Source organism: Phyllopteryx taeniolatus, chromosome 6 (genome assembly GCF_024500385.1).
Source record: "Phyllopteryx taeniolatus isolate TA_2022b chromosome 6, UOR_Ptae_1.2, whole genome shotgun sequence".
Lineage (NCBI taxonomy): Eukaryota > Metazoa > Chordata > Actinopteri > Syngnathiformes > Syngnathidae > Phyllopteryx > Phyllopteryx taeniolatus.
Window position 1 is genome coordinate 25960833 of NC_084507.1, and position 21360 is coordinate 25982192.

General features: G+C 44.4%; 1 protein-coding gene across 3 annotated transcripts in view; it reads right to left on the bottom strand.

The window, feature by feature from the left end:
* Window positions 1-21360, bottom strand: part of galnt1 (UDP-N-acetyl-alpha-D-galactosamine:polypeptide N-acetylgalactosaminyltransferase 1) — a 52436-nt gene that overhangs the window by 3406 nt on the left and 27670 nt on the right. For all 3 annotated transcript variants that reach the window (XR_009788828.1, XM_061775531.1, XM_061775532.1), the window contains exons 3-13: window positions 14548-14700; window positions 14306-14474; window positions 10851-11017; window positions 9656-9783; window positions 9479-9558; window positions 9084-9254; window positions 5755-5872; window positions 5448-5628; window positions 3919-4058; window positions 3680-3778; window positions 3416-3550 (exon numbers count right to left, since the gene is read on the bottom strand). Coding sequence is in view for 2 of the 3 variants with exons in the window: in XM_061775531.1 (XP_061631515.1) it covers window positions 3416-3550; window positions 3680-3778; window positions 3919-4058; window positions 5448-5628; window positions 5755-5872; window positions 9084-9254; window positions 9479-9558; window positions 9656-9783; window positions 10851-11017; window positions 14306-14474; window positions 14548-14686 (1527 nt within the window). In the remaining variant the exon portion in view is untranslated. The remainder of the gene's footprint in view (window positions 1-3415; window positions 3551-3679; window positions 3779-3918; window positions 4059-5447; window positions 5629-5754; window positions 5873-9083; window positions 9255-9478; window positions 9559-9655; window positions 9784-10850; window positions 11018-14305; window positions 14475-14547; window positions 14701-21360) is intronic.

Below are 21360 nucleotides of genomic sequence, written 5' to 3' on the forward strand. Positions count from 1 at the left end.
TCTTTACCACAACGGACCGATACAAAGTCCGCATCACTGCAGACGCTGCACCGATCCGCCTGTCGATCTCCCGCTCCATTCTTCCCTCACTCGTGAACAAGACCCCAAGATACTTGAATTCCTCCACTTGGGGCAGGATCTCATCCCCGACCTGGAGAAGGCATGCCACCCTTTTCCGACTGAGGACCATGGTCTCAGATTTGGAGGTGCTGATTCTCATCCCAGCCGCTTCACACTCGGCTGCGAACTGCTCCAATGAGAGTTGGAGGTCACGGCTTGATGAAGCCAACAGAACCACATCATCTGCAAAAAGCAGAGATGCAATACTGAGGCCACCAAACCGGACCCCCTCTACACCTCGGCTGCGCCTAGAAATTCTGTCCATAAAAGTTATGAACAGAATCGACGACAAAGGGCAGCCTCACCGGGAACGAGTCCGACTTACTGCCGGATATGCGGACCAAACTCTGACTCCGGTCGTACAGGGACCGAACAGCCCGTATCAGGGGGTTCAGTACCCCATACTCCCGAAGCACTCTCCACAGGACTCCCCGAGGGACACGGTTGAACGCCTTCTCCAAGTCCACAAAACACATATAGACTGGTTGGGCGAACTCCCATGCACCCTCGAGGACCCTGCCGAGGGTGTAGAGCTGGTCCACTGTTCCACGCCCAGGACGAAAACCACACTGCTCCTCCTGAATCTGAGATTCGACTTCCCGACGGACCCTCCTCTCCAGCACCCCTGAATAGACCTTACCAGGGAGGCTGAGCAGTGTGATCCCCCTGTAGTTGGAACACACCCTCCATGTCCACGCGATGTTGCAGAGGCGTGTCAACCAGGACAGCCCCACAACATCCAGAGCCTTTAGGAACTCCGGGCGAATCTCATCCACCCCCGGGGCCCTGCCACCGAGGAGCTTTTTAACTACCTCGGTGACCTCAAACCCAGAGATAGGAGAGCCCGCCTCAGAGAACCCACACTCTGCTTCCCCATGGGAAGGCGTGTCGGTGGAATTGAAGAGGTCTTCGAAGTATTCTCCCTACCAACTCACAACGTCCCGAGTCGAGGTCAGCAGCGCCCCATCCCCACTATACACAGTGTTGGTGGTGCACTGCTTTCCTCTCCTGAGACGTCGGATGGTGGACCAGAATTTCCTCAAAGCCGTCCGGAAGTCTTTCTCCATGGCCTCAACGAACTCCTCCCATGCCCGGGTTTTTGCTTCAGCGACCACCAGAGCTGGATTCCGCTTGGCCAGCCGGTACCCATCAGATGCCTCAGGAATCCCACAGGCCAAAAAGGCCCGATAGGACTCCTTCTTCAGCTTGACGGCATCCCTCACCGTTGGGTTCCACCAACGGGTTCGGGGATTGCCACCTTACGGCCACAGCTCCGGTCGGCCGCCTCAGCAATGGAGGCGCGGAACATGGTCCACTCGGACACGATGTCCCCCGCCTCCCCTGGAACATGAGCAAAGTTCTGTCGGAGGTGGGAGTTGAAACTCCTTCTGACAGGGGATTCTGCCAGACGTTCCCAGCAGACCCTCACAATACGTTTGGGCCTGCCACGTCGGACCGGCATCTTCCCCCACCATCGGAGCCAACTCACCACCAGGTGGTGATCAGTTGACAGCTCCGCCCCTCTCTTCACCCGAGTGTCCAAGACATGCGGCCGCAAGTCCGATGACACGACCACAAAGTCGATCATCGAACTGCGACCTAGGGTGTCCTGGTGCCAAGTGCACGTGTGGACACCCTTATGCTTGAACATGGTGTTCGTTATGGACAATCCGTGACGAGCACAGAAGTCCAATAACAGAACACCGCTCGGGTTCTGATCGGGGGGGCCGTTCCTCCCGATCGCGCCCTTCCAGGTCTCACTGTCATTGCCCACGTGAGCATTGAAGTCCCCCAACAGAACAATGGAGTCCCCAGCGGGAGCGCTCTCCAGCACCCCCTCCAAGGACTCCAAAAAGGGTGGGTACTCTGAACTGCTGTTTGGTGCATAGGCACAAACAACAGTCAGGACCCGTCCCCCCACCCGAAGGCGGAGGGAGGCTACCCTCTCGTCCACCGGGGTGAACCCCAACATACAGGCGCCGAGCCGGGGGGGCAATAAGTATACCCACACCTGCTCGGCGCCTCTCACCATGGGCAACTCCAGAGTGGAAGAGAGTCCAACCCCTCTCGAGAGGACTGGTACCAGAGCCCAAGGTGTGTGTGGAGGAGAGTCAGACTATATCGAGTCGGAACTTCTCGACCTCACACACCAGCTCGGGCTCGTTCCCTGCCAGAGAGGTGACATTCCACGTCCCTAGAGCCAGCTTCTGTAGCCGGGGATCGGATCGCCAAGGTCCCCGCCTTCGGCCACCGCCCAGCTCACACTGCACCCGACCCCTATGGCCCCTCCCACAGGTGGTGAGCCCATGTGAAGGAGGACCCACGTTACCCTTTCGGGCTGTGCCCGGCCGGGCCCCATGGCCCCAGTGGGCCCCACCACCTGGCCTGGCACCAGTGGGGGGCCCCAGTGGCCCGTGTCCGGGCAAGGGAAAACAAAGTCTATTGTTTGTCGTCATCATTAGGGGTCTTTGAGCCGTGCTTTGTCTGGTCCCTCACCTAGGACCTGTTTGTCATGGGTGACCCTGCCAGGGGCATAAAGCCCCAGACAACTTAGTTCCTTGGATCACTGGGACACACAAACCCCTCCACCACGACAAGGTGACGGCTCAAGGAGGGGACAACAACAACAAAAAAGACAAATTGTTTTTAAGGTCTTCAAACACACCATGTACATCATCTGGAGCAATTCAGAATCAATATTTAATCATGTGACAAAAATAACATTTCAATCGAAGAAATGTTCAATCACACTCACCAGAGATGCTGATTATGACACGTATTAACGTGTGCAAATGTGTTATGAAATCAAGTAGTATAGTAGGCCAAAGTGTTTATCAAAAACGAGACGTTCCTAAAAGATATATCCATTATTGTAAGCCAGTGTAACATTATGCAGTTTGAACAACAACTAAGGAAAATAAAAAGTTGTACTTAAATAATTACCCAATTAAAATGTATCTCACCAAGAAATTAAATAAAAAGTGTACCTAAATGTTTAAAAACAAAGATGAAATGCTCATATATCAAACTTAGAAGTTCAATACAATGGAACTGCACTTACGTGGGTAGTGATTTTTCACGTACTAATAGAGGGCGATAGCGTACCACTCTTTGAGAATCACTCCTCTAAACTGCACATTTGCACGACATTGCAGGGATTTGTGCGACACACGAAAACCGCAATAATACCCAGCAGACACCTATTTTATTCTAAACAGTTGGAAAAGAACAGGCTCAAGTCTTCCAGCTTGATCTTGTATATGTCCAGCCTGTGGTGTCAAAAGGTTGCACTCACCACAGGGTCATAGTCCCACAGCTGGTTGCCCTTTAGGTGGTGACACTTGAGCATCATGACGGGCCCGTTTAATTTGGACACGTCCAGACACAAGTCGTCTGTTCTGATCTCCTTATTGGCCGTGTAGGAGAACACCTGCGAGAGAGCAGCAACAACAAAAGCCGCTTAGGGCCGTGTCTTCGGCAGCGGAAGGACATTTGGTCACCTTACAGGAATGATTAGTATTTCACGCATCACATTTTGGGAGAATTAATCTGCTTTCACCTGGTTGCCGCCCATGCCGTGGCAGTTGAAAATGCCGACCTTCTCGTTCTCTTTGCGGGCCATGTTGTCCAAACACTGGTTGGTCTCCACATTCCGGATCTTTAGATGAAAACACACACGCGCAAATACATACATACATACTTCCTCAGATGATGAAACCACACCATTTAACTGTAAATCGTCAAATATACAGGTGTGTTTGTGATGTATGACTTGAGTATCCGTGTGTGTGCGTGTACCTCTCCGAGGGAGTAATAGTGGCGGGGAATCTGGGAGTCAGGATAGACGTTTTCCAAGTACCAACTGAAAGGTTTACATTGAAGCTTCTGTCTGAGAACTGTCCGAGACGTGATGTCACCATAGTCCACTTTGGTCACACCTGAAGACAGACAGACACACACACACACACGCACGCACATTCATTTAGTCAGTATAGTGTAGTTGAATTGAGTGCACCATAGGAATGAGTCAAAATGTGCTATTTATTTCACCTAAAAAAGATGTAAACAGTCAGATGAAACAAGTCACAGTAATCACGAAGTTCATCCACTTCCCTGCAACAACATTTCAGTATTGACAGTTTCTCGGAGCATCAGGTGGTGCTCTAACTTATTTTTTTTATTTTTTATTTTTGCCCTTGATAGGCAGCAGGATAAATGTCTGAATGCTCCAAATTTTTAAAAGCTGCTCATTTCATTTTGTCATACTATTTTCTGATGATTGAATCCCAACACATCCAATTTAATTTAGCCCATTCATGCTGTCATTTAAGCGCCACGTGTTTTTATTTAGAACAAAAGCATATCACATTTTCCTGATTCAGAAAATAAACCTGACTGCAAATGTGTCGGGGGGGGGGGGGGGGGGGGGGGGGGCGCACTACTGATCCTGAATTCCATTGCAAATTCAAAGGGCGACAGGTTAGGATGTGACGCATCATAAAGACTTTCAAGAAAGTCAAACAAAAGTGGGAATTATTTCTTATTAGCAATCTTGTTCCCGACTGGTTGCTTTTGACGAGGCAATTAATAAATACAGTTTGTCGCAGAGTAGAGCACACAATGAAGATGTATGCTTGAAAATAACGGTGTAAATGTAACGTGTACGACAAAATGAATCAAATGCATTCAAATGTGAGTACTGCATATGTCAAACTTTTCAGAACAACAACATTTTCAGCCTTTTGGTGTCAACAAATTGTAGAAAGCCTTTGAGATAGTCATAGAAGTTACAACATATCTTTGCGAGCAATCCTTTTCGAGGACATAATACCGAAGGAAAGGAACGGACATTGTTGCGAAAATGATACGGTAAGTGGCGCTTGCCAAGGTGAAGCCGAACATTAGAACATTTGAGCGAAATTCATGATTTGTTGGTTTTGTTCTATGAACACACTGATTTTGTGTTCAACTCAGCATGGATCATTGGGTGCGTTGATATGTTCCTATGTTTTGAATTTGAGAAAAGTTGCCACTTCCAATGGCATACTGAATGTTGTCGCAAAATGAAGATGGCACGCGTGTGCAGGTCTGACTTAGGGGGATGCTAATTTTAGGGAAAATAATATTTCTTATTTTGTATTTTGTGTGCGCGCGCGCATAATTTAACTGTGGCTCCTTAGCGTGAAATTACTCACTGCCCTAGTCCCGCGCCATTGGACCATCACAGTGATATCAGACTGTCACCAGGTTAATGGATAGATCACACCTGCTGCACACACAGACGCACGCACACGCACACACACACACACACACACGGACACGCTCACCAGGGGAGATGATGTAGAAGAAGTTTTTAAATTCGTCCATCCACACTTCCGCCAAGCGTCTGTTGTTTTTGTTGATGATCTGTCCCGTTCCTCCGGGAAACGTGTAGGGCGTCGCCTTTCTGAACACGTGACCCACGTGCGAGCACGTGACGATCTCCAGGGTTCCGCCGCACTGCCAGATCTGTGACGAACACGCAGAGTTGGAAGGTCACTAGTGGACGGAGGATGCAAGCTATTGCCAACTTGACCGCCCTCATGAGTGGAAGGCGGCGCCCGTGTCACAAAGCTAGCGGGTGTTTCCACTCACTCTGAAAGAGATTTCCAAGTTCTCTCCGCCCCAGATGTCCATGCCTGCGTCATATGTGCCGATCTCCTGGAAATAATCTCTGTCGATAGAGAACAAGCCTCCTGCCATGGTGGGAGTCCTGGAAAAGAAAAAGTGTATTTTTTTTTTTTTTTTAAAGATCACAATCGTCACATAATAGTGGTTCGATCGCATGACAGGGTGGGTTCTGTTTCCACTCAGTGATGATGCAAACATGAGTGTGAAAGGTTATTTGTCACTATATGTGCCCTGTCACCGACTGGCGCCGTGACACTGGCACAAAGTCAGTTGGGATAGGTCCCAGCTCCCCTGAACAGGATAGGCGTTGTAGAGAATAGATAGATGGATAAAAAACAGATAAGTCCCACATTTCATGCTGTTTTCCTTCTTTCCTGCTGTTGTTGAGACGGTCATGTCTGCATTTAACAGCGGTACGGCGACAGCCCGCGTTCCAATTCTAAAAATAATTTTCTCTTGCAGCAGCAGCGTCTTATTTTTCTTGACGCCCAGGTTCACTTAAACAAAAGACAGTGTGTTACGTAAAATGAGAAAACAGGTCGGGGTGCTGCCGTTTAGCTGAGAGTAGAAATTAATAAGTGGCTCAGGTGTAGCAAAGCAAATTTATTTATATAGCGCATTTCATACACAAGGTAACTCAATGTGCTTTACATGATTAAAAGCATTTAAAAACAAAGAAAAAAAAGCTTATAAACATTTAAAACATCCATCCATCCATCCATTTTCTGAGCCGCTTCTCCTCACTAGGGTCGCGGGCGTGCTGGAGCCTATCCCAGCTAACATTGGGCAGGAGGCGTGGTACACCCTGAACTGGTTGCCAGCCAATCGCAGGGCACATACAAACAAACAACCATTCGCACTCACATTCACACCTACGGGCAATTTAGAGTCTACAATTCATGCATGTTTTGGGGATGTGCGAGGAAACCGGAGTGCCCGGAGAAAACCCACGCAGGCACGGGGAGAACATGCAAACTCCACACAGGTGGGGTCGGGATTTAACCAGTCGGCCACCGTGCCTATACATTTAAAACAAAGAGAGAAATTAAAAAAAATAATAATACAGTTAAAACAGTGTACAGTGCATGAAATATCATTTAAAAGTGGAAATGCTCTAAAAAGCATGGGGGGGGGGGAAGAAGAGTTTTTAACTTGGACTTAAAAACATACACACTTGGGGCTGATGTCACTTCTGTTGGCAACTTATTCCATTTGTAGGCAGCAAATAGTGGACTCTGTGCTCCACTATTTGACCTGAGTCTGTTGATCTCAGAGCCCTACTGGGTTTATATCCCATTAGCATTTCATTCATGTATTCAGGACCTAAACTGTTTCGTGGTTTATAGACCAGTAGCAGAACTTTCAAATCTATTCTAAAGCTGACTGGAAGCCAGTGTAAAGACTTAAGAATTGGAGTAATATGCTCTGACCTCTTTGTTCTGGTCAGAACCCGAGCTGCAGCATTCTGAATGAGCTGCAGCTGTTTAATGCTCTTTTTAGGGAATCCAGTCAGAAGACCATTACAATAGTCAAGTGTACTTGAGATAAAAGCATGGATGAGCTTCTCCTGGTCTGGTTGACACATGAAACCTTCACTCTTGAAATGTTCTTCAGATGGTAAAAGGCAGTTTTAGTAATTGATTTGTTATGACGGTTGAAAGTCAGAACATCAAGGTTTCGGACTTGGTCTTTGGTTTTTAAAGAGAGTGACTCCAGGTATTTACTAACAGCAATCCTCTTTTCTTTATTGCCAAAAACAATTATCTCAGTTTTTTTGTGGTTTAATTTAAGAAAATCTTGGCTCATCCACATATTTATCTGTTTTAGACAATGACACAACACCTCAATTGAACTGTAGTCATCTGGAGACACTGCTAGATATAACTGTGTGTCATCTGCATAGCTATGATAGTCAAAATTAAAGTTCTGAGCAGAACAAATACCAACTTGCAGAACAGATAAGAGTCAAAAAGAAAACAAAACAATCAGATTACAGAATATATTTAAATGCAAAAAAATGTGTTCACATAGTTTTATGCCTGCAATCATAACCAACTATTCCCTGATAAAAACATGGACTTCAAACTAAAAACTTGTTTACTTTTAAAGGTAAACGTACAGTATGTGATTGTACACTAGCGTTTTGGTGTAGTGTGCCTTTCGCCTGAAGTAGAGGTGGGCTCGGCTCCAGCTTGCCGTAACACTCAGCAGGAAAAGCAGTATGTAAAATGGATAGCTGGATGGATGGACTAGTGTTTTGGGAGGAAAAAGTATGTGAATCCTTTAGAAGTTGTTTTTTTTCTGCATAAATTGGTCATAAAATAGTCTCATCTTCATCTAAATCACAAGAATAAGTCTGCTAAACTAATACCAAACAAAGAATTATATGTTTTCATATTTTCATAGAGCATAACATGTAAACATTTACGAGACGGAGGATAAAAGTAAGTGAACCCTTGGATTTTGTTCGATCACATGAACAACAATCGGGGGGGGGGGAAAGAGCATTTGGTCTGGGGAAGTCATAAACGTTAAAAATTCTCTGTATACATGAATTTTTCAGGTGGTAAGATGTCAAGTCGTTTAATAGCTTGGTCTCTTGTCAAAGGACACAAGACTTGGCAGTAAATTACAAGCTGTTGGACTCCCAAATGGACGCGTGCCAGCGCAGACATCTAAAGGCCGAGGGCCGTAGCTTGGTATGCAATGCCTGCTGCATGCACGTGCCGATAATACCATTTCAGTCATAATAATTCTTTAATCATGCATAAACTGATAATAAATTATCTATTTATTGCCATGCTCACCATGTCGAAGCACTGAAACACAATTTATTTGCAATGATAATGACAGCGATTTCCTTATCTGACAATGGAAAGCCACATTTTGTGTGGGACCTGGGGAAAATTGAGTCTCACAGAAGGCTTGAAAAACAAGTGAAATGAGGTGACGTAGTATGTTACACAAGTCATTATAATATGCGAGTGACCTTGAGTAATGGAGTCAAGTCAGCATGGAAATAAGAGCAGGAAGAAGAGCTGATAGAAAGGCTGAAATACTGAAAGACCCTCCAACTCAGGCTTGAGAGTTCATAAGAAATGACAAAGGAAAAACTAAAACAAATTATATAACAGAAAACGTTTCACTATCCATTAATTATCTCCATCTTGTGATCATTTTATAAGGATTAGCGGTGCCAAGTCCAACGGTGACAAATGTGATTACTGAGATGTTATAGGTCAAAGGATGTGACTGTGCACAATACGTTGAACTAAAGTTACAGTATCACGCACCTGACAGGAAGTGTGCGGTCTCCTTTGCGGCGGTCCATTTCTCTCTGGGGCACCGGGTACCATCGGAAGTTGAGCTTCCAGTTGAAGCCTCCGTACGTCATGTCTGAACCCGCCATGTACTCGAAGGTGTCGTCGCTGATCACGTCGATAATGGGGCACACCACCGTTTTCCTAGTGCACAGGCATACGTATGCAAACACTCGTCTTCAAACAATGTCATCACCGCCACACTATTGCTTGCTACGTCTTTGCAAACCTCTCATGTGCCCATTTTGTGGGAGTGCTTGCGTGAGGCGGTCAACACGGCATGGATAATTAGCCATCTAATTAACATCAGGGCAAGCCCCCTGCAGACAAGCTCGCCAGTTTGGTGCTTGCGCGTGTTCAGGTCTTACTTGTCGTATTTGATGCGAGCGAGCAGCGGCTCCAGCCAGCCTGTCGTGCATTCACAGTGAGCATCCAGAAAGGTTATGACCTACAAACAACAAAAAGTTAAAAAATATGCATCAAATTCCCAGATAGTGTCAGCCATATTCAGCGCACTAAAACAGGGGTGCACAGAGTTCTCTAACCTGGCCCGTAGAGATGGAGGCTCCTTTGAGGCGAGCTCGAATGAGTCCGGACCTCTGATCCATCCTCACCACCCGCACAGGAACCTCCAGCCGTCGGACATATTGCTCTAACGGTCGCTTTAGAAAGTCTAACACACACAATAATGAAAGATTAGAGCACTCAGAGCCACCTTCTAGGTTCTAAATTACATTTCATCCATCCATCCATCGAGCTTCAGAACGAAATAAATACACCCAGATCTGGTATGATATATGCGAGTGTGATATGAGTGTCTGAAAACAAAATGCTATTTTCCATGATAAATAAAGCCGCCAAATGCTCAGTCCAGATCAGATCCAGATGAACATACCATTGGATTTAAATTGGATATCATTTGACAAAGCTACAAGTTGAATTGGATTTTCTATGTCATTTTTTAATATCCCTGAGATCCCTTAATGAGTATATAGAAAAAGGCTGGATGGAGGGTTTGGATCCGAAATTTCTTAGAAAGTTTTAGAATGTACTGCAATAACTTAAAATTCAAAGTATGTATTTTCAAGAGGTTTCAAGTCTTATTGATAAAGAATGTTTTTTTTATGATGTCAAAAATGTGTGTATCAATGTAAAGAGAACATTCTACATTCCTTCTACAGGATGATGCATGAAAACCTGTAGACAAACAAACAAAAATAAAAAACGAAATCCATTGATGACCTCTTGGCAGAGACACAAAAAAGATCACAGTACAAACAAGTAGGCCCACACAAATAGAAACAAAGTACGCACAAACTACAGGGGTTGGATTACAGGCGTATCTCTCCTTCCTTTTGTGTCGCAGACAGATCAAGCAGTACATGTGTGCTGGTGTCTTAAAGCTACAGACCACACACACACACCTTCGATTCACACCTGACCGCAAAATGCAACGGGACTGTGTGGTGGCTGCGGCTTGGGCGTAATAGCAAAGCGTAATCCCTGCAATTGACGAATTAAAGGCCTAATCCCCACCACCAAACAGGGATTAACAGTATTGCACAGGGTGGAGTGGAACACACCAGAGATGCTGACTATATTGGCCATCACAAACCTGATGAAAATCACACAGTCGCTTGAAAAATAAAAATGAGGCTCAAATGAAAATGGACAAGGAGTGTGTGTGTGCATGCGTGCGTGTGTGTGCGTGTGTGTGTGCGTGTGTGTGTGTGCGTGTACCTCGTTCACTGGCATCGTCCACTAGGACAATCTCCTCCAGGAGTGTGAGGGGAGAGCGGTCGATGACGGAGTGGACCGTCCGCAGCAGCGTGCTCCACGCCTCGTTGTGAAATACAATCACCACGCTGGTTCTGGGCAGATTGTCAGGGTATAGCTTGTTCTTGCACCTATAGACGGAATACAGAACATACATACTGTAACAAAATATAAAGCAAGAAGGCACCGGAGACATTTCGACATTAAAGCAATGCATTCATTAATGGGATCATTGTGTCAATCAGGATGTCGTTTGTTGCCTTGATAAATATCATTATCAGCAACCCATTGAAGTGTGCCCTAAACAAAGTAAACTGAGGGTGAATAATAGGTGAGCAAACAGGCACATAATCTTAAAATTAGAGACATGCAAATATGTAGGGCAGTGTGATGACAGTTGGTTTGTGTTGCTCATTAATTTTCACCCCTCGTTCACACGCCTTTTCTCTGTCCAAGCAATCACCTTGAACTGTTTCAGTGGGAAATGGTATCAGTTTAAATTAATTCGTATGGCACGTCAAATGCTTTAATATGTATTTAAGATAATTGTCACATTTAATAATGTTTGCATTAGTATGCTTAAGTCAATGTGGGAAATGCATGTATCCAAAGCTATAAGATCTTCAAATAATCACGTGCAAGAAAGTGCAGGGCTTCTTGCCCGGCCGGGCTTTACAGATTAAACAGTTTATAATCGCCTTAGCAGAAAAATTATTTTAGTGTGTAGAAATCTCAAGATAAAAGGTAAGACAGGAGTGAAAAAAATGATTAATGACACGAAAAATTCAAAATTTACACGTTAAAGTTAAGCAAGTATAATTTGGGCAAAAACCATATTTCATTGGGTGATGCAGTCACAGAAAGAGATCTACGAGGGCACGCATCTGGCACACTATTTAGGTCAAAAACCAGAGTAGAGGCCACAACATGCACATTCTCTAATATGAAAAGGATAAGTCTGCACATTTTCTGCAATTTTGTAATCATCTGACAAATGCAGTGGAAACCTCAAAAGCAGCAGTGGAGCATTTATAAGTATGTGTAGCCATGCCTTGGACCACAATCCAATGACATTTTAATATATTATATTAATATATTTGCTGTTATTATTTCTTCAACTAAATTTGATTCATTTTTAAATATTTAATGTACAGTATGTATTTATTATACTTATCCTTTCAACCACAGATTTTCTATAACATTTGTCCTTATTAGGGTTTTGGGGCTCTGGAGTGAGGTGAAGATATACCTGAAGACAAACAGCCTTTCACAGTCCCATTCGAACCGATGGACTATTTTGTTTTCAATTAACCTAAGATGAATGTTTTTAGGAGGAAGCCAGAGTACATGCAAAAAAACTGACGGTCGCACGGGGAGAACGTGGTTGTTCGTAATGGAGATTTGAAACCGGATATTATAACTCTGACTGAGCATTGTGCTGCCTGAAAATACTAAGTGTGTGTGTGTGTGCATGTTAATAAAGAAGCCAAGTTGACGTGCGGCACAAGTCCATGCAATGTAAACACAGACACTTTCCAAGGATTTTAGTTTGTATCCAGATCATACAACTTTGACTTCAACACCTGATGGAAAACTGGAGGACTTTGTGCGTCTCCACCAAGTAGACATGTTTTGACACATGTCAGGGTGTCACCCTCTGTTGATTTTGGTCTTAAGTGCTATGTACAGTATGCTACTAGACGCGAGGTGGAGCAACATTTGGCAAAAAGTAATGCGCATTGAGTCACAGGTTGCCTGTCCCACCAAGGAATTGAGGGCCTGGTCAACAGTGAAATATCACACAAGTATGGACATGAAAATATGCCCCCTCATTAAAAAAAATAAAAAATAAAAAATCATGCAGTCAGAATGTAAAAAGGGTAAAACGTGATGTGTTCTTGTGAAAATGTGATCATGGAAAATGATCACATGGTACAGATCCACCCATTGGATGCACATGTGCACCACCGCACACTAGCCCATTAAAACACACACACACACACACACACACACGCACACAAACAGCACTGTAATGTCAGAATGACCTATCCCCGCTCATTTATTTCACTCTGAATGGCCCTGCTGACAATAATGAAAATAAACTGCCAGTGTCTTCACGCTCTGCAGTTTGAGCAAATGGTGACCTACGGCGAATTCATTCACCGGTTCCCTCCAACCTGAGGCACACGCACATGCACACGCACACACTCACAGTGCCGATATTGACTTGGTCTTATCTTCTAATTGGAAAAGCAGATAGACAGTGAGGAGGCTGAGGGAAAACACACCTCGTAATCAACTCTCGTTCAAAGAATAAAACACATTTCACGGATCAATGTCTTCTTTCTTTGTAGTCTGTTGAGTGTGTGTGTACCTGCCTGTGCGTGTCCTTGCCTGTCAGTCAATATTTCTACAAAAACCCTCATTATTTACACATGCAAGTCAGAATTGCAAGTGAGCAGTAAGAGGGATGTGCACCAATTTCACAATACAATAAAAGCACCAATCCCACTTGTTCCTCAGACAGAGTACAAGTACTTACAGTACATTTGAGTATTCTCCAATACCAAGTACTGATACTTGACAATGCCATTCTGTCTTGCAATCATGATGAAAATATGGTTTATTTTAATCAAACATTTTTCAGAAACAAAAAACAAACCAACTTTTCTTGAGCATGGCATGAGTTTTACTCAAATAAAATGCACACTAAAACAACCTCCAACTGCATGTTTTTTTTTTCACATTTTGCTTAAATGTAGCCTGTAACACAAGGTATTTCAGGTGTAAAATAAAACTGTCAGCAGGACAACTGAAGTGATATTTTATCACATCATCGCTTCTCTTTACCCGATGTGCCGCATTGTGGCTTTGTGACGGCAGTGTGACGAGCTTGGCCAGAACAGAGCAGTGCGGACCGCAGTTTCTAGCACTCGGCTCCACGCTGCTCTGCTCTGGGAGGCGGCTAGTGTTGTCATTCACGTTAATCTTACAGTGTTTCCACATGGCTGACATGGCGCCTACTCCAGCTGCCCGGAAAGTATATATCAGGCTAGTAAAGTGGTATGGGTGTCATAGTACAGTATCCGTACAGTATTGGCACCAAAACCAGTACTGGTGTCATTATCAGTGCATCCCTAAATAAGTGTAACAGTTTGTAAATGTGGTTTTAAAATAGTATACAGAGTTTTAAAAATGTACTGTAAAATAAAGAGAATATTTCTTACTTTTGTTAATTTGTTTAGCGAGAGGGGTAATATATGAGTCAGAATGATTGAGGGTAATTTTACACCACTTCAATCTACAACCGCGCTGGCCTAAGCCATCAATGGACAAACCTGACATTCATTCTACAGAGAACCTGAGCTGGCTCAGGAAACGTGAGAATACGGCCGATTAGGAGCCTGTAGGCTGCTCACCCTTCGAGTCGGACGTCGGGTAATGAACGATTGAGTGCAATCATCTCAGAGGCCATGAGGTTGAACTGGTTGATCTTGAACATCTCCTTCATCTTCTCCTGGTTCTCCTTCGGGATCACCACAGGCTTCCCCCCCTCCCCAGGCCCGTCCCTCGGTCTCGCAAGGTGGTCTGGAGGACATGCAAACTGTCGTTAAGCAACTTTGCTGGTTTCTCCATTGACAATGTGTAGACGAAAACTCACCATCTCTACCAGGCAGTCCTCTCTCCTTCTTGTCGTCACACTTGTTGCACTCGCTAAAGTAGAGCAGGATAAACATGTCCAGCATCACCCACACCAGAGAGGTGGCCAGGACCACTTTGCAGTAGGCGAACCTCCGCATCCTGGAAACGTCACCTGAGATAGAGACATAAAAAGAGAAGCACTTTACAATGAGGGGAGTGTGTGAGCCCGATGAAGCAGTCACTTATCCCATTTCTTTTCCTATGTGCGTGCATTTCCTGCTCATTCCCCTCAACTGGCAAGCCCTCCTGCAGTTCATCTTCTAAGCACCGCCGTCTGTCCTTCTGTCAGTCTGTCTGCATTGCCTCTTATCTGCAGGCTGGTTAGTCACATTCAGAAAGACTCTGAAAGTGATCGTGAGCATTATTCCACTGCTAACACTTGCCAAAATGTGAACGTACCACATGAAATGAAGTTTGTTTCTGCTTATTGAGCAACAATGCAAACTGTGGCTTTGTATCTGCCAGGTACTGTCTGTATAAGGCGATTTGGCAATTTGCAACATGCTTCCTCTGTAGTGGGATTGTTGGAGAGTATGAATAATGTGTGTCGTAGTCAAACAAAGTACAGTACACTAAACATTGGATTTATGTTGAGAACCTCATAATTTTACAGCTCGTTTCTCAAAAAATAATACTTGGTTCGCAGAATATAATCACTTTTTTTTCTTTCAGTGTTGCCCAAGTACCACTTTGGTCAATAAAAATAAACCAAAATAAACCAAAGGTCAATCAGTGACGTATCATGAACCGATGACATAAATGTGGTTGGGAGGAGTACAGTGCACAGTTTGACCGAAGTCCAGTGGGGAACTGAGGAGGGAGGGGTAACTATGCTTGATGAGTTGGCCCAATGTGAATACTGTACATGTCAAAGCAACACGACTTGAACTTTTCTGAATACGGGTTAGCATACGTGGCTGTCAATGCAAGAGTGCGGCAGAAAATCGTTGCCTTGAAGAGTTCCAAGTAAGGTTTTACTTATGGAAAGAAACTGACAACACGGTGTAACACATCCATCCATCCATCCATCCATTTTCTGAGCCGCTTCTCCTCACTAGGGTAGCGGGCATGCTGGAGCCTATCCCAGCTATCATCGGGCAGGAGGCGGGGTACACGCTGAACTGGTTGCCAGCCAATCGCAGGGCACATACAAACAAACAACCATTTGCACTCACATTCACACCTACGGGCAATTTAGAGTTTTCAATTAACCTACAAGCATGTTTTTGGGATGTGGGAGGAAACCGGAGTGCCTGGAGAAAACCCACGCAGGCACGCGGAGAACATGCAAATTCCACACAGGCAGGGCCGGGGATTGAACCCCACACCTCAGAACTGTGAGGCTGACACTCTAACCAGTCGTCCACCGTGCCGCCTCTCCTTTATTTAATCTTTTTTTTTTTTTTTTTTTTTTACATGCATCATCAATTTGGATTCTTACAGTATGTTCAGCCTTGAAGGCAGTGTGACTAAATCACCTTTGGTTTGATTTTTGTTAATTTGCACAGGTCATCAAGGATTGGCTGCCCCTTGAGCAATGCACCAGATTCTCTCCCCAAGCACTGGAGGGATTCCCACTGCTTCAGTGTGTCCATATATTGTGTGATTAAAAGCGGAAGTCAAGTCAATTTTGCAAAGCATGTATAAAACGACAATAAAAGGACCATTTAATAGTTTGATTTCAGAGTAGCAGCTGCTTTAGTGTTTTTCAACTGCTCAATAAAATTACTTTTATAGTTTATTTATTTGATACTATGTACATGATGTAAAAAAAGGGACTACACAGGATATCTGTAATGTTTGTTAAAAGGACACTAAAATGTATTTCAAAGTAGATGGATCACAGAAGATCAGTCAAAATCAATCCCATTTTCTAACCAATTAGAAACTGAATATGCTTAAAACTCAAGTGATAGCTGAGTCGAGTGCCTCCCGGTTTTCTGCACACGCAACAACTTGTGTGATGGAATCAATGTTTTATAGTAACAAAGCAGTGCCTTAGAAACATGAAGGGGAAAAGAGATCTCCATCAGCTCAGAAATAACCTGCTGTGTATAAGCCAATTTGCCATTTGTACATTCAACACGGAAAATCCCTGTGCTCTAAAGCACCATCACGTGCACACACACACACACATATTTACGCACAAATAACACAACATACACACTCAGCGCGGCGCGAGAGAAGCCGTGACAGTAATTGCTTTTTTTTTTGGCAAGCGGCGACAGACAGACAGAGCCACATTAAAATTCTTCTGCTCTCCTTTCCGCCGCTCCTGCAGCACCATCTCTTCCAGTCGAACTGATTCGCTGCTTCAGTCATCCCTCCGGTTACAGCAGCACGAGCAGAAGGAAGAAAATTAATTTGGCCACGGTGATTTCTCTGTCGTCGCTGGGAGACAAAAAGGTGTTTGTGCATAGCTCACTTGGCAGCAGCCTCGCTTAGTTTAGCTTGGGAGGATGTAGAACTGCAGAGCAGCGTTTCTAAATTCCACCTGATAGGATTGCGGTGCCACAAAGTGCCATGCAAAGCAGAACGATAGAATGAAGATCTGCTTGTTCTCCCGGTACGGCCAAAGACTGTATTGTCAGTGCAGCAGTTGTACAAGGTTAAAACTATGTCCCACATATCTGCTAATGTAAACCAAAGTTTGTCCTGATTTCTATTTCAGATTAAAAATTAGCATTCCCATTCTGGCCTCACCAATCTGATATACACACATGATTGAATAAAAAAAAACAAAGGATTATTTTTGGTAACATTACTTGCAGGTTAACAAGACCGCGTTGAGTCTGGCACTCACAGTGTGTTGTGTTGTGTCTCGTGTGATGCAGCTTGGGCCCATTCTCATGTTAGAACACGTCTTGAAAGCACTGTTATATGATTCAGACTTTGTCTCAAAAGAAAGGTTAGAATTAGTCTGGGGTGAAGCTAAGGTTACTCAGTAGTAAGTAAAATAATTGGGATTTATTTACATACTTATTTTGGTCAGGGCTTCCCCGAAACAGTGTGAAGAAGCCAGGTCAAATATACAAGAACTGCATATAACTTAACAGTAACAACGGCCCAGAGCTAGTACTAAGACAATATGAGGTGTCCTGGCTGGTCTACCAACATTTAAAACCACCACGTAGGCCATTTGGGATAGCCATGGCAATGACAAGAACAGTTTTCTCAATATTAAAAGCTAATGCGCCATCTAAACGATTTGGTATAGGTTAAAAAATAAAATATTGTTGCTTTAAAAGGTTGTTGATGTACAATATTTATCTTTTGGGAACAGCCCTATCAAATAAGACATTTGAGGAATCTGCTCAACCACACAGATAAACACACACACAGTACAACTAAAACAGTTCTTTGTTAAGAATGATCATGAACCTTTGGACAATTTACTCCCCTGTATTCTCTTTTTGTTTCCAGCAACACATCACAGCCAAATGTCACTCTTTGGCATGTAATTTTCAATTATGATGTCATTAAAAAAAATTACCAAAACCACCCCTATGTGCATGTACAACTAAAAGAGATATGAATGACCAACTATGTTACCAACAAGAACTTCCAGACACACATTCCAGAAAATCTTGACCTGCACCTTCTATTCTTTCTAATCTCATATTATATTATATTTTATTTTTTGTATTATAAGTCACAAAAAAACCCTCTAACTTGTATCAGCCTGTTAGTATTTCCACTACAAGCATGATACTGCCCTCTCTCGCTCCAGGATTGCTGCAAGAGAAATGCACTTGCATAGCTAACACAATCACAGAAAACCATAATCAGATGTTTCTATAATGTCAGTGGTCCTGTCCTCTTAAAATTCCAGACATTCTCAGAGGAATTGGAAAAGTCAAAAATTTATAACTCAGCCTGTGGTGTCCTTGCTTGACCTCCACCCTTTAACATGACACAGCTCCACAACGAAGCAAAAAACATCAGACTGCGTCACAACCCACTTGTGTGGGAACAGGGTGTATGCACTAGTACCTCCGTTTTGTGTTTTGTGCATAAAGAGAACAACTTTTTCTCTCTCAAAATTATTTTTATTTTGCATGACAGCAACAGCAAAACTTCATTGTGTTGGCTACTGAATAATAAATTCAATTTATTATTTTTTTATTATTTATAAAAACAACTCCTCCGAAAAGTTATTGTATTGACGTGACAATACAGTAGCATAAAATATACATAAATTTAAAAAACACAAACATGTGAACAAAAAACACTACTTTCTTTAAAATTTGGATTAAGCATGGAACAATTACTTATGCCGGCACCCAAATCTGCAGGCATGACCAATCGACCCAACTGTTTCATTTGTATAGTCACATAGGTACGGGCTGTTCGGTCCCTGTACAACCGGAGTCAGAGTTAGGTCCGCATATCCGGCAGTAAGTCGGACTCGTTTCTGGTCAGGGTTGGACTCCGCCAAGGCTGCCCTTTGTCACCAATTCTGTTCATAACTTTTATGGACAGAATTTCTAGGCGCAGCCGAGGTGTAGAGGGGGTCCGGTTTGGTGGCCTCAGTATTGCATCTCTGCTTTTTGCAGATGATGTGGTTCTGTTGGCTTCATCAAGCCGTGACCTCCAACTCTCATTGGAGCAGTTCGCAGCCGAGTGTGAAGCAGCTGGGATGAGAATCAGCACCTCCAAATCTGAGACCATGGTCCTCAGTCGGAAAAGGGTGGCGTGCCCTCTCCAGGTCGGGGATGAGATCCTGCCCCAAGTGGAGGAGTTCAAGTATCTTGGGGTCTTGTTCACGAGTGAGGGAAGAATGGAACGGGAGATCGACAGGCGGATTGGTGCAGCGTCTGCAGGGATGCAGACTTTGTATCGATCCGTTGTGGTAAAGAAGGAGCTAAGCCGTAAGGCGAAGTTCTCGATTTACCGGTCGATCTACGTTCCTACCCTCACCTATGTTCACGAGCTGTGGGTCGTGACCGAAAGAACGAGATCCCGGATACAAGCGGCCGAAATGAGTTTCCTCCGCAGGGTGTCCGGGCTCTCCCTTAGAGATAGGGTGAGAAGCTCGGTCATCCGGGAGGATCTCAGAGTAGAGCCGTTGCTCCTTCACATCAAGAGTAGCCAGATGAGGTGGCTGGGGCATCTGATTCGGATGCCTCCCGGACGCCTCCCTGGTGAGGTGTTCCGGGCACGTCCCACCGGGAGGAGACCCCGGGGACGACCCAGGACACGCTGGAGAGACTACATCCTTCGGCTGGCCTGGGAACGCCTCGGGATCCCCCCGGAAGAGATGGATGAAGTGGCTGGGGAAAGGGAAGTCTGGGCGTCCCTGCTAAAGCTACTGCCCCCGCGACCCGACCTCGGATAAGCGGTAGAAGATGGATGGATGGATGGAGTCACATAGGTTGGGAATTAAAACATCGTTGTAACATGCACGGCAAGGCACAGTACAAAAAGGGTTGAGCATTTTCATAATGAGACCAAACTCCACATCTTCGACCATGGAGAGGGGATGCAAAGCTTTAGGAATAAATGTTCCCACAGCATGGGTTATTTTCTTGTGTTTATCTGAAATGGCACGGTAGGTGTGTTCAAAAGCATTCACAATAGACACTTGTTGTCTCGCTGGTGTTACCTTTTTGGGTCGTTCAACAGTCGTGTCCAGCAAGCGTTATATAAGGATACAAACACAGGTAAGGCTTAGTCATATTTCTTTCAAGTAAGTACAGGATATGTTTTAAGCAATGCTTGCGGACAGTAAAATGTCTGTCAATAATTTTTACTCTCATCGTCATATTCAACAGGGGAACTGAAATTGATCCACGCGGGAGCGATGTAAATGAAGTCGGTACAATAGAGATCTGTTATTTTTATAAAAACTGAGCCGAACTGTATTGCTTGGTTGGAATGGGACTGTGTGTGCGTGTGTGTGTGTGTGTGTGTGCATGTGTGTGTGTGTGTGTTACATTTGTAATTGGTTATCAGTTTAATTTATGCTGGGCCCTCGTCTCTTTGATGCCTCCTTTAAACAGCCAGCCTTTCTGTCATATTAAACAGACAAGTCTGCACTGTATCTTCCTCCTCCATTAACAGATCATCCTCCCTCTATCCGTCTTTTATATCCTCATCCTGGTCATCTGCATTTATCTCTCAGCCGCCTCAAACGTTTCAAGAGCGGTTTCCATCGTTACTTGTCTACTAGCACACAATTTCCCCTTTGCACCTTGCCCTTCCAATCCACTCCTCTTCTCTTCTCTACAGGCTTAACCCTGCTTTAGATGTTGCAGAAGCAGAGGATCTAGAGCACTACTCTCTTCATAATTATATGACTGTGAGGGAGGAAGTGCCTTTTAGTAGATGTAATATTTATATGAGTAAATTAAATGAAGAGAGCAAGAGATGCGTTTGTATATGTGAGGGCCAATGAAAGGGGAGCATGAGTTGTACTCTGATGTTATAAACTACTGACATGTACATAGCGTGTCGATGTGCCAAAAATGACTGAAAAGGAGCAAACCAGACCAGTCGACACGCTGTCCCATCTTTATCTGGGCTCCATAAGCACAACAGATTCCAAAACAACACGAATGTGAGTGTTGATTGAACTGTCTTAATGCCTCAACTAGAGCAGAACAAGGCACAGGCTAATATTAAGGAAGTGAAACAGAACACAATGACCCTGAGCTTCACATTCAACCACTGATGTGGAGTAGCTTGATAACACAGACGCTCAGGGCAAAGCGGTTGGGGTTACTTCATAACCATGCCATGACCTGGAAAGCACAACACAGTGCAGGCCCAA